This window comes from Cicer arietinum, chromosome 5 (assembly GCF_000331145.2).
Source record: "Cicer arietinum cultivar CDC Frontier isolate Library 1 chromosome 5, Cicar.CDCFrontier_v2.0, whole genome shotgun sequence".
NCBI classification, from domain to species: Eukaryota; Viridiplantae; Streptophyta; class Magnoliopsida; order Fabales; family Fabaceae; genus Cicer; species Cicer arietinum.
This window is the reverse complement of record NC_021164.2, coordinates 62772432-62783746: the sequence shown is the minus strand read 5'-3', so window position 1 is coordinate 62783746 and position 11315 is coordinate 62772432. Positions and strand designations below refer to the sequence as shown.

Genomic DNA, 11315 nt, shown 5'->3' with positions numbered 1-11315 from the left:
CTTGAATGACAATGGGCGGAATCTAGTGCCTTTCGTCGGTCCTCCTACCATAATCACCGCCACCACACTCTCCTTCTCTGCAATTCCCATTTTCTTCTTCTTCTTTTCCCACCCACCAACTCAGATCCAGAATAACAATATCAAGCTTCACTAATCACTATCACCTCGTTCAATGCGCGGGTCTCGTCACATTAACCAACAAAATGTGTGAAAGTGCAATGCAGTTTCTCCAATTCCAACACACAAACTACTCAGTGAGAGAGATTTAACTGTCTCTAACTCTAACACCTTGCAGTTGCAGTAGTACCTTCTCTCTCTCTCTCTCTCTCTCTCTCTTTTTTGTCTAGTTGTTAAGCGATAGTTGTTAGGTGATAAAAAACAAGAAATAGAGAGAAATAAAAAGTTAGAATATTTCTAGAAAAAATAAGGTTGTATACCCTCTATCTACTCTAATTTTTATTAGCTAATGTCTTCCTTATAAAATGTAATTACAGAGCAGTCATTTTTATTAGATGTAATTTATCTGTAGTCTGACGATTGAAAATAATATTAATTAGTACTTTGTCAAGTTTGTTCTTTTTATCTAAATTTTTTAATAAAAGGAACTATGAAATTAAGAGTACATTCAAAATTAGATAATTATTTTTATGGAACAACATTGAACACACTTAAAAAAATGCAGAAAGTTATATTTTTTATATAAGTTTTACCTAAATAAAACCTGTGGTAACATATGATGTGGTCTGCATTTTAAATATTTCGGAGTAGTGCTGCCTAAAAAAAACTCTAAGTAATTAAGTTACAAAGTTATAATTTCTTGTGGAGGAAGGAATATTTTCCCCTAAAGTTGAATATTATTGTTCATCTTGTCTTTGTGAAAGATTAATCACAGTATAATATCATGCTAGTGACAAGATATCAATAATTAGATCAATTTTACTGTCTTATTTAATGAATTTTTCTTTTTTATCTTTTTATTTAATTATCTAAAAGTAGTAAAATTTAATCAATAATTATTTTAATTAGAATATAAATTTTAATACTCTAGAATAATCTATTTTTAACCGAAACTTATTAATTACTTGAGTTCCCAATTTCTCTTTTTTCATTATATTAATTTCAATCATACTTTCATAGAAGGTGAGTTCGAACCAACAAGGCATAATGCACTAGGTGAAATTTGCAACGAAACCTTACCTATGATGAGGACACGAAAAGGAAAGAGCAATGATTTGTTTCCTAGCGTTGTACAAATAGACAAGGGGAAAAGAATAAACATTTTACCTTCCAGTAACAATTATTTAATATTCTTCTGCACTGCAATCATATCTAATGACATCAGTGAGAATACAAAAATAGTTGTATTTAGATTCAATGGCCTTATCTTTTGTTGTGCTGAACATGGACTATAGAGATCCAGATCGTAGTAACAAAATTTCAAAAAAAATAAAATAATCGGTGACGAGCTAATTGTTTATGTTTTGTTTTCTTCTTTTTAGCTTGATGTGCATCTAATAAGATTGATAAACTCATTACTAAGTACCACTTCGGTAAGCAACCAGATAGCTTTATGCCACATATTAATTGTAATACAAGTTCCAAAAAAATGTGTTTATGGAAGCGGTTACATTTTGACAGTGATCACGATCTTAGGATACATTGAATAATCCAAGCCATGTGACTAACATTAATGCCCAACTTGGTGATAAATTACTTTTGCATCAAGTTAGCGGGAAGTTTCTTTCTCTCGGAATAAGCAAAAAGAGTATGGATTACCATACAACAGAGCATTCGTTATTAGTGGACCTAAAAGACTAGAGTTGTACTACACTCTAGAGAGAATAATACATCAATATATTAGTGAAGTAATATTTGCATCTTCAATTAGATGCAACCTCACAACTAATTGCATTTATGAAGGTTTAAGTGCACTTGCAAAAATACTCCAATAACTAAGTCAACAATATATACTAACAAGTCTTGAGTGAAAGGGAGATATTAAATATGAGGTAAAACCTATTTATAGAGTTGGTTGTGATCCGCAAATTTGGAAGTCTTGATAGGACTAGAGCTCTCCATCATTGACAAAATACCAGCAATATTAATTATTAATAATGGTTGTTGCATCAAAAATAAAATCACGAGGCCTTTAAATTTGGGCCCACATGTCAGGGGCCTAGAAAACTCCGGTTCACAAGCCCAACATTATTAGGCGACAAGAAAATGAGGCAACAGAGTCCCTTAGACCTACAAAAATTGACATAATAGGTGTTGAGGTAAAAAATAAGCTCTCTCAAGAGGGAGTCATAATTTAAGGGGTTTAACAGGGTCTTGGTAGGTGGGACTTAAAAGTTTGAGGTGTTTTTGACAGCTCTACCATTTGAATCTTTTTGTGTGCTACTTGCTTGCCTATTGGTCTCTTTACAAGATAGAGTTTGTTACTTTTCGAATTCAAGCTCCCTTGAGTAGTAGATCAGTTTGAGGCATAGTTTAGGTCGGTATCATAACAGACTTTGAATTATTACACTACAATAATAGAGTTACAATACAAACTTTGATGTAAGCTTTGATGAACATGGTAATGCAAGTTAGGGTATTAGTGTCATCATTAAAGGTTTACTTTAAGATATTGCAAGAGTGTGGACTGATCCATCGTAAGTTTGAGATTTGCTATATTATCCTTAAGCCCTTGATCTATTCAAACAGTGCACTCCCAAACTTTGTATACATTTTTATTTTGTTTATTCTAGTCATTGTGAAGTTTCCAACAAAATCTAAATTTGTATCGAAAATATGAACTTCAAGTTGATTAAAATCAAGACAAATTGAAACTTCAACTCCCATGTTATCTTGGAAAATAGGTTATTGAATTGGTTTTAAACTATATCATATCATCAATGCAAGCAACACATGACCTGCTTCATAATCCTCAGTTCACCAGCGACATCACCATTGAAGACATACGCAGTCGTCTCTTTCGCAAATGTTAGTCTATTGGTCGATTTGAACAAATAGTAGAAAGACAACGGCGTGTGATGCATTTAAAACAAGTAAGTAGTTATGGCTTTTGCACGAACATTATAGTTGCAATGTGGAAAGTTTACTTTCCAAACACACACTAACAAAATGAACTACCCCAGTGCATCTATAAACGAAGACAACAACAACAATCAAATCTTATCCCATTAAGTGAAGTCGATTACATGGATCAAATGACACTATAATATTCTATCATATAATATATATCTTTCTAGCTTATTAATCTCTATGTTTCTCCAGATATTATTTGAATGAAATCGAAATAGCCTTTTTTGTCAGGTCATTTATGGATGCATAGATGTGAATATTGTGTTGGATGTGTGGAAAGACTGAATGAGATACAATTAGGAGTGAAAGCGTTCGAGAGAGTAAGAGTAGCACCTATAGTAGAAAATATGGTACAAACTGGGCTTAAGTAGTTTTGGAAGTGAAGTCGATTACATGGATCAAATGACACAATAATATTCTATCATATAATATATCTCTTTCTAGCTTATTAATCTCTATGTTTCTCCAGATAGTTTCTTTTATAATTTTTTTAGGTCTTTCTTTACCTCTGGGGATTTGATTATTCTCCATTTGATCTACTTTCATTACTAGAGAATCTACATGTCTTCTCTCCACATGCCACAACCACTTAAGCCCAGTTTGTACCATTTTTTCTATTATAGGTGCTACTCTTACTCTCTCAAACGCTTTCACTCCTAATTGTATCTCATTCAGTCTTTCCACACATCCAACACAATATTCACATCTATGCATCCATAAATGACCTGACAAAAAAGTCTATTTCGATTCCATTCAAATAAAATAAAAGGCAACACAACCAGCATTAACATGATCATGCAACAAAATTGTTTTGTTGCTATATTATATATAACATGATAATATAATAGTATGTCCCCCCAAGTTAAGATCATAATAACTTGGTTTCACCAACACCACACCTTATTCCATGTCAGATTTTCGTTATCAAAGTTATCAACACTCACTCACTTTTACATGGTTAACTATCACAGCTTTGAAGGAGATTGATACCAACCCCACTGCTCATCAGATATGTACCTAGTAACTTGCTTCACACTCAAGTAGTTATCAAGTCCCCTGAATGAAAACGACAAAAATTCAGACTCTAATTCTCGGATTTGTTTTTCACATTTGATTTGATGATATTAGAGAGGGGATTAGAGGCATTTTGATGATTTTAGGAAACAAGAGTCATACCATTCTCCTAATTCGCGACCAAAGCCGCTACGTTTAATGCCTCCCCATGGGGCTTGGATGAAGCTTGGTTGAGCACAATTGATCCATACAATTCCAGCTTGAAGAGCCTGCAGAAATTAAACCAACATTATAAAGTTAAAACCATCCAGTTAGTAAAAATCCAATCATTTTGTTGTTTATATGATAATATCATGGATTAGTCTCACCTTAGATAGGCGCTCACATCTTTCTAAATCATTTGACATTACGGCAGACCCCAAGCCATAGCTGCAAAATATCATGTTTGTGGCTTTGACATCAATCCACAAGAGAAGAAAAAAGTGGTTTAGAGGTGAAATTAATATAAGTTCATCAACTCACTGGGTGTCATTTGCTAGATCAATAGCTTCTTCCTCAGTGCTAAATGTTTTTACAGCGAGTACAGGTCCAAAAACTTCTTCTCTCCAAATTTGCATTGAGGTAGTCACATCTGTTATGATGGTTGGTTCAACAAAGTACCCCCTCTTTAAATGCTGCAAGCGAATTTGAAAACATATTATTTCTCATGACAAATGCAGAGAAGCAGAACCGGTCGAGCACAAATATCGAGTTGAGGGTATAATCATACCTCTGGGCGACGCCCACCAGTCAAAATTGTTGCACCCTCATTTTTAGCCGTTGAGATAAAATTCAATACTTTCTTATACTGAATCATACAACACAAATATCAAATGTTATGCATGTCTTGGTTTATGGCAAGCAAATGCTGGTATCAATTATAATGTTTTTAGATTGTAAGGCCATAAAGAAAGTTAAATCATAGTAACTGCAGAAAGAAGCATTTGATGTATTTATAAATACAAACACACTCATTCAAACCCAAGAGGGAAAAAGTAATAATTTCTGTTAGCAATAATATAGATTGTCCTTGGATTTCAATTCATTAGCTTCTCCAAAATCCATAAGACATATAAATATGAAAAAATAGGAAGTTAAGTTAAGGAAATATCTAGTATACACAGAAGTGATAAACAGCAAACATACCTGTGCTTCACTGATAACAGGTCCTAGCCTGCATCCTTCTTCCAAGGGATCCGAAATTTTGATGTTTTCGGCCCATTTCACAAGTCTATTCACAAATTCTGATGCTATACTTTCCTGAAACAGTAATAGTGGTATACTTTATCAAACTTTTAAAAATCAAAGCCAATATGCAATTGCTACAAGGTTTTCAGACAAAACTCTAAGGAAATCTGGACGCTGTACTATTGATGGAATGGGGAATTAAGTGTTTATTGTAACATCCTCTATATTTATTTAAATGATTAGAAATGATAATTGTTTTCTTGCATGATTATTCGATAGATGATTAATTATTTAAGGCTTTGGATACTAAGTTGAAACTGAGTTCTGCTTATCATTAACAACCCGATGGATATACGATTCAGAAGCTGGAGGATTTTCTGCGGGCTTGTGTGCTGGAAAATTGAGGAAGTTGGGATAGTTTGTTGCCTCGGATTCACCTATAACAACAGTTATCACGCGAGCATCAGGATGGCACTCTATGTGGCCTTGAGTGGGCATAAATGTCAAACTCACTTGTATTGGTATCATGATAGTGAAAGTTTGATTGTAGGACCAGAGTGTCAAATTCCCTTGGGTTGGTATCAAGATGGTGAAAGTTTGATTGTAGGACCAGAGTTGGTGCAACAAAACAACAGATAGGGTTAGACTAATCCAAGAAAGAATGAAGATAGCGCAAAGTAGGCAAAAAAGTTATGCATACCTCTGGAGTTTCAGAGGGGCGAACATGTGTTCTTTAGAGTGACGCCTACTGCTGCACTTGGCATGACTTTGAAGTCTAAGAAACTTTCCTAAGTTATTGCACCGTTCTCCAACGGGTGGGCCCTATAGCCTATCACATTGTTCTACCTCCGAATTTGGCCAAACTTCATGACGTATTCCATGTATCTCAATTGAGGAAGTACGTAGCCGATCCTTCCCAATTAATTGCACAAGATGATATCCAGCTACCCGATCCTCCCAATTAATTGGACAAGATGATATTCAGCTACCCGATCCTTCCCAGTTCATCGTACAAGATGATACCCCGCTGAAGGAGATTCTTTTCTTTGAGGTTCCACCGATGAGAATTGGATAGAACTCAATTGAGGGGCAAAGAAATTCCTTTGGTAAAGGTAATATGGAATCAGAAGATTGAAGAGGCTACTTGGGAGTTAGAAGACAAAATGATATCAAGGGAATGTTCTAATTAAAATTTGTGTGGTTTTATGTTCTAACTGAAAGATTACTTACCTGAGAAACATGAATATATATTGCTGTGTTAACTATTGAAACTCATACAATATCTAATGGATAAAATAATAAATTATTTTGCTATTATTATCTCGGTGAGCAAGTTCTCGTGTGTAACCTCTAAATATTTGCCATTGATGTATTATCCATCATCAAATTCACATGGTCCCTCTTATTAGCAATGACTTGTTCCCTTATTTTTATGAATGCATGATCCTCACCTTGTTTTATAGTCGTATGGCTGCATGTGTGTTACCCTCCAATATGTGAATTGCTTGACTTGTCCACCTTTGGTCCTTTTAACGTGAATTAATTGGTTTATGAATTAACTGTAAAGTTTGATATGTTTGTTTGTGTTCAATAAAAAATATTTGTGTAGATGAGTACATAATGATTGTCTCAAAAAAAAAAAAATTTGTGATTTGATATATGATTGTGAATGGGAAACAAGTAGTATGGAAGTAGTTAAATTTTACAATGAGAAATACGTAGGTAAAAATAAAAAAATAAAAAGGGGAATAATTATTAATTGTGGCAAGTTTGTGAAAATATTTTATATAGGATAGTGAGACATACTTCATACTTCACTTAATGAGGAAATAATTTGTTTAATATTTATATGGCTTATTGTCGTCTGCGTGGTTTGATATATCAATCGGTTGTGATGAATTCCGACTACACCTGACATGATACAGATGTTAATAGATACTAATTAATATAGCGATTGTGGTGTATGTGGTTGTAATATTTGAGCTCTATCATTTGCAGTCTTTTCCAAGTAGAATTGTAGTTGTTATGATATCATTGCTGAAATATGTATTTAAGTCTGATATATGAAGGTGATATGCTATCCGTAAATCTTTTCTTGTTACAAGGATTAACCTAACTAAATAATATGCATCATGTAGTCTGACAAAGTATGCATACTAAGTTAAACATATATAGATTTTGGTGATATAGAATTGTGATTATATTTGTTATGTCTAAATTGTGATTATACTTCTTATGTCTAACTTGTGATTAAATTATTATGTCTAAATTGTGATTATTTTTATTTGCAAGTTCGTGTATAAATGTGATTATATTTTTCCTTCTTTTTAAAGTGATTATTTCTATATGCAAGTTTTATTTTGACTTGACAAATTTATAAGTTGTATTTCAGCAATTTTTCCATGTTCTTACCTCACTACAACTTGTCATAGAAGTGACTCTTACAAATGGGACTTAAATTTAATTGTTATTTTGGACATGGAGACTTTTTATTTAATTAATTTAGAGATGAGATCCGTATACATTTACTATAAATTTTTACAATATTGTTAGCAACAATTCTTCTTAAAAAAAATATAGGCTCGAGTTTATAATCTATTAAGTTGAAGTCTGGAAAATTCGGGAAACTTACATGCACAATCAGGCGAGATGTTGCACTACATATCTGACCATTTGTAAAGAAGCAACCAAGGATGGTCCATTCAGCAACTGTTTGATGATGGAGAACAGACCAATAAATTAATTAAAAACGGTATATGAGCAAATGTTTTGGATCATGCAATAGGTTTTGGACACCAAATATTCACAATGCAAGAAATTAAATATGGGATGTCCATATAAGATGTAATGCCAAAATGCAAGAAAATGTGATTCCAAAAACTAGACATATTTGAGAAGGCACACCAACCCTTATCAAGGTCAACATCCTCAAAAACAATGATTGGACTCTTTCCACCAAGCTCTAGTGAAACAGGCTGTAAACAAGAAATCACAAATTAGATATTACATGAACTCAACAAAATGAGAGAGATAATAATGATAATATATTAAAAAGAAAAAAAGAGAAAGGTTCCTATCTTTTCTCTGCATGAGTGTTCCTCAATCTTATATACTAGATTCTGCTTAAAAATACCTTGATTAGCTCTGCTGCTGCTGTCATAATCCTACTCCCAGTTGCAGAGCTACCAGTAAAGGCAATCTATCAAATATTGGGCACAATGGTACAGCACCTTAGCAAACTCAAAGATATCATGATATGATAACAACACTAGCGAGATATAGAACAAGAGCTAGGTCCTTATAGTTTTAATTCCACTAATGACTAAAATAATTTGAAGTTTTGAACCTTATCTACATCAGGATGGGATGCCAAAGAAGCACCAGCTTCATGGCCTAATCCAGTGACAATATTTAAGACACCAGGAGGAAGACCAACTTCTCTGCATATTTCGCCTAGCTCCAAACAGGTCCTAAAATTGTACACAATAATACAGCATGATAAATCAAGTTAACAAATAAAAAACAGTCAAGTTTGTAATAGTTGATGAGAACATACAGAGATGCCAATTCAGACGGCTTCAATATTGCAGCACAACCAGCAGCCAGAGCTGGAGCAACTTTCCAGGTTGCCATTAAGAGAGGATAGTTCCTAATATATAACATCAATTACATCATTTAATGAGCCATTCAAATTGAAACTGATATTATTGATACTATGATTGCATCATTTTCCTAAAAGTACATCTTGTTGTAGAGAAGCAGTTAGTATTGTCATGTCATATACACATTTGGCATAAATTATAATATGCTGCAATCCATGTTGAATTTGACAATGCATTCAGGGTAACAATTATTGACCACAAAGTCAGGTACACAAACAAAAGCTTGCGTTGCAAATTCAGGTTACACAGAAGTTGAAGAAGTTACCAAGTCGCTAAAAAAGTAAAAGAAATAGGCACTACTTTCTATTTTGCTACCTGATGCACATGTTTATGTAATCACTAGACCAGAGAGTTTCATTGGAAAAGAATACATAAGCAACTAAAATGAAGAAAAAGAAGATACCATGGAGTAATTAAGGCAACAACACCAATAGGCTCCTTGAGAACATAGCTCTTGAAGGTCTCCAAAGGAAGAGATACAGGAGCCTTTTGCTTTGCATCCAACCCTTCAGCAAGCCCAGCATAGTACTCAAAACAACCAATAACATCATCCTACATAATCAAATCACAACAGGTCCCAAGTTAGCAAAAAATGCATGGTATCATTAGTAAAAATTTTTCCAATGAAAAATAGTCAAATTATACTAATTACCAGGTCGGCTAGTGCTTCATCCAGTGGTTTTCCACAATCAATTGATTCAAGCTTGCCTAGTTCATTCTTTTTCTCCGTTATCTGTGAGAAAAGGAAAAAAAAAGAACAGACAGTTGAGACACACACACCTAGGTTAACCAAACAGTAAATAAAATAACTAAATAGTCACGTTATTGAGTGAATCACCAAATTAGTCCCAAAACTGTAGGCATCTCATAATTTGGTCCCTCGAATGCATGCAATTTTGAAATGATCTCGGAAATTAAAAATCATTGATCATATAAGTCCTTTTGGTTGGTCAATTTAGTCTCTGAAACGATCTCGAAGGTACTAATGTGATTTAGGGTTTTCAATTTCATGGATTATTTTAGAATTTTATTAATTTCCAGATCATATTATCAAACCTACAATTTTAAGGACTACTAAATTGGTGATTTAATTATATTCTTACTCTTAAAAAAATAGAACAAAATTTATTAGTCTTTAACTCATCAATTCTAAAGTGCACATTTGTATTACTAGTGAGTTAGGCAGAATCACAGCTTGCGGTTGTAATTTTGGCAATAGTTGTTCTTTGTAGCTTCAACAAGATTACACTGTCGTTGTGATTTTGCCAAACTCACCATGAATCCAAACATGCAGCTGTTGATCAGTGTTAACCAATGTAGATGAAACAATTTGCAATACAAAAAAAAAGGGGAGAGAAAAGAAATTACAACCTTTGCAGCTATGGCTCTTAGATAACCAGCACGAACAGAACCAGAAGCATTAGACCAATCTCTACCCTTGTTTCTAGAGATAGCTCTTTTAGCAGCATCCACAGCAAGATCAACATCTTCCTTAGTGGCAGCTGGTATATCCCCTGCATGTGAAGCATTCACATAATGCAATAATTTAGAAGTAGTTAATTTATCATATTACACTTGATTAAATAAAACAGACGCATAAAAAACTGCTATTACTAACTACTATTGCAAGACGAGTACCTATGATGTTTTGAGTTGAAGGATTGATGATTGGAATCCTTTTGTTGAGGTGAGGAACTCTCCATTCTCCATCTATGAATAATTGTCTACTTGTTACTGCGATCGCCATTTTCTCCTCTCTGTCACGCACCGTCAGCTATGTTTCTGTTTTTGTAGGATAGGATCAATAATGATTCATCATAATATTATTAATAAGGTTGATACTATAACTGTTTTGGATCCTTTCATGATTTAGGGTTATATTCACCATCTTATTATTATTAATTGAGATTTATAATTTAAAAAATAATAAATAGAGTCTAATATATTTTAATAGTGAGAAATGGTGAATATAATTTGATTTGTTTTACATACGAGAGAATTTGAATTCTATTATAACACCATTTTCGTAATTGTTTTTATTTAGAGTTTAATTTCTACGCTAACTTTAAAGTTTGATAATATCAAATTGATACATTTAAATTAAATTCATTTATTTATTACTCTTTTTTTTTTGTTGAAAATATTTTCAAATTTTTTTATTCAATGTATGTAAGTAAATAGACTGTTTTCTGTTGATTACTTTCGGTGAATTATAATGATGATATTTTTTAAATCGGATCTTTTTCCTTTTGGATTACTTGGGTATCCATTTCCAAATTTGGCAAGTCTTCACTGTGAGTAGACATAACAATAAGGCGGGACGAA

At 33.3% G+C, this 11315-nt stretch overlaps 2 protein-coding genes across 2 annotated transcripts in view; both read right to left on the bottom strand.

The window, feature by feature from the left end:
• LOC101508565 (uncharacterized) overlaps positions 1-296 on the bottom strand; it is a 5631-nt gene extending 5335 nt beyond the window's left edge. The window contains exon 1 of the mRNA XM_073368462.1: positions 1-296. Within this exon, the coding sequence (XP_073224563.1) occupies positions 1-90 (90 nt within the window). The 5' untranslated portion in view covers positions 91-296.
• Positions 297-3871: 3575 nt separating this feature from the next.
• On the bottom strand, positions 3872-10814 carry LOC101507930 (aminoaldehyde dehydrogenase 1, peroxisomal). Its single transcript, XM_004501904.4, has 15 exons — positions 10629-10814; positions 10362-10504; positions 9643-9723; positions 9394-9542; positions 8885-8977; positions 8675-8798; positions 8462-8527; positions 8237-8303; positions 7961-8037; positions 5287-5400; positions 4871-4948; positions 4624-4775; positions 4470-4530; positions 4264-4370; positions 3872-4143 (listed from the first exon to the last, which is right to left on the bottom strand). Exons 1-15 carry the CDS (start codon positions 10735-10737, stop codon positions 4053-4055), a joined length of 1512 nt encoding a protein of 503 aa, XP_004501961.1. The 5' UTR covers positions 10738-10814; the 3' UTR covers positions 3872-4052.
• Positions 10815-11315: the final 501 nt, after the last annotated feature.

Excerpts from the sequence above, each read along its gene's own strand:
- LOC101507930 (XM_004501904.4), bottom strand. The coding sequence starts at position 10,737 with ATGGCGATCGCAGTAACAAGTAGACAATTATTCATAGATGGAGAATGG. Across the intron at positions 9,724-10,361 it reads TAAGAGCCATAGCTGCAAAG|ATAACGGAGAAAAAGAATGA; the intron begins GTTGTAATTTCT and ends CTTTTCTCACAG. Across the intron at positions 4,949-5,286 it reads CTGTTATCAGTGAAGCACAG|TATAAGAAAGTATTGAATTT; the intron begins GTATGTTTGCTG and ends TGTATGATTCAG.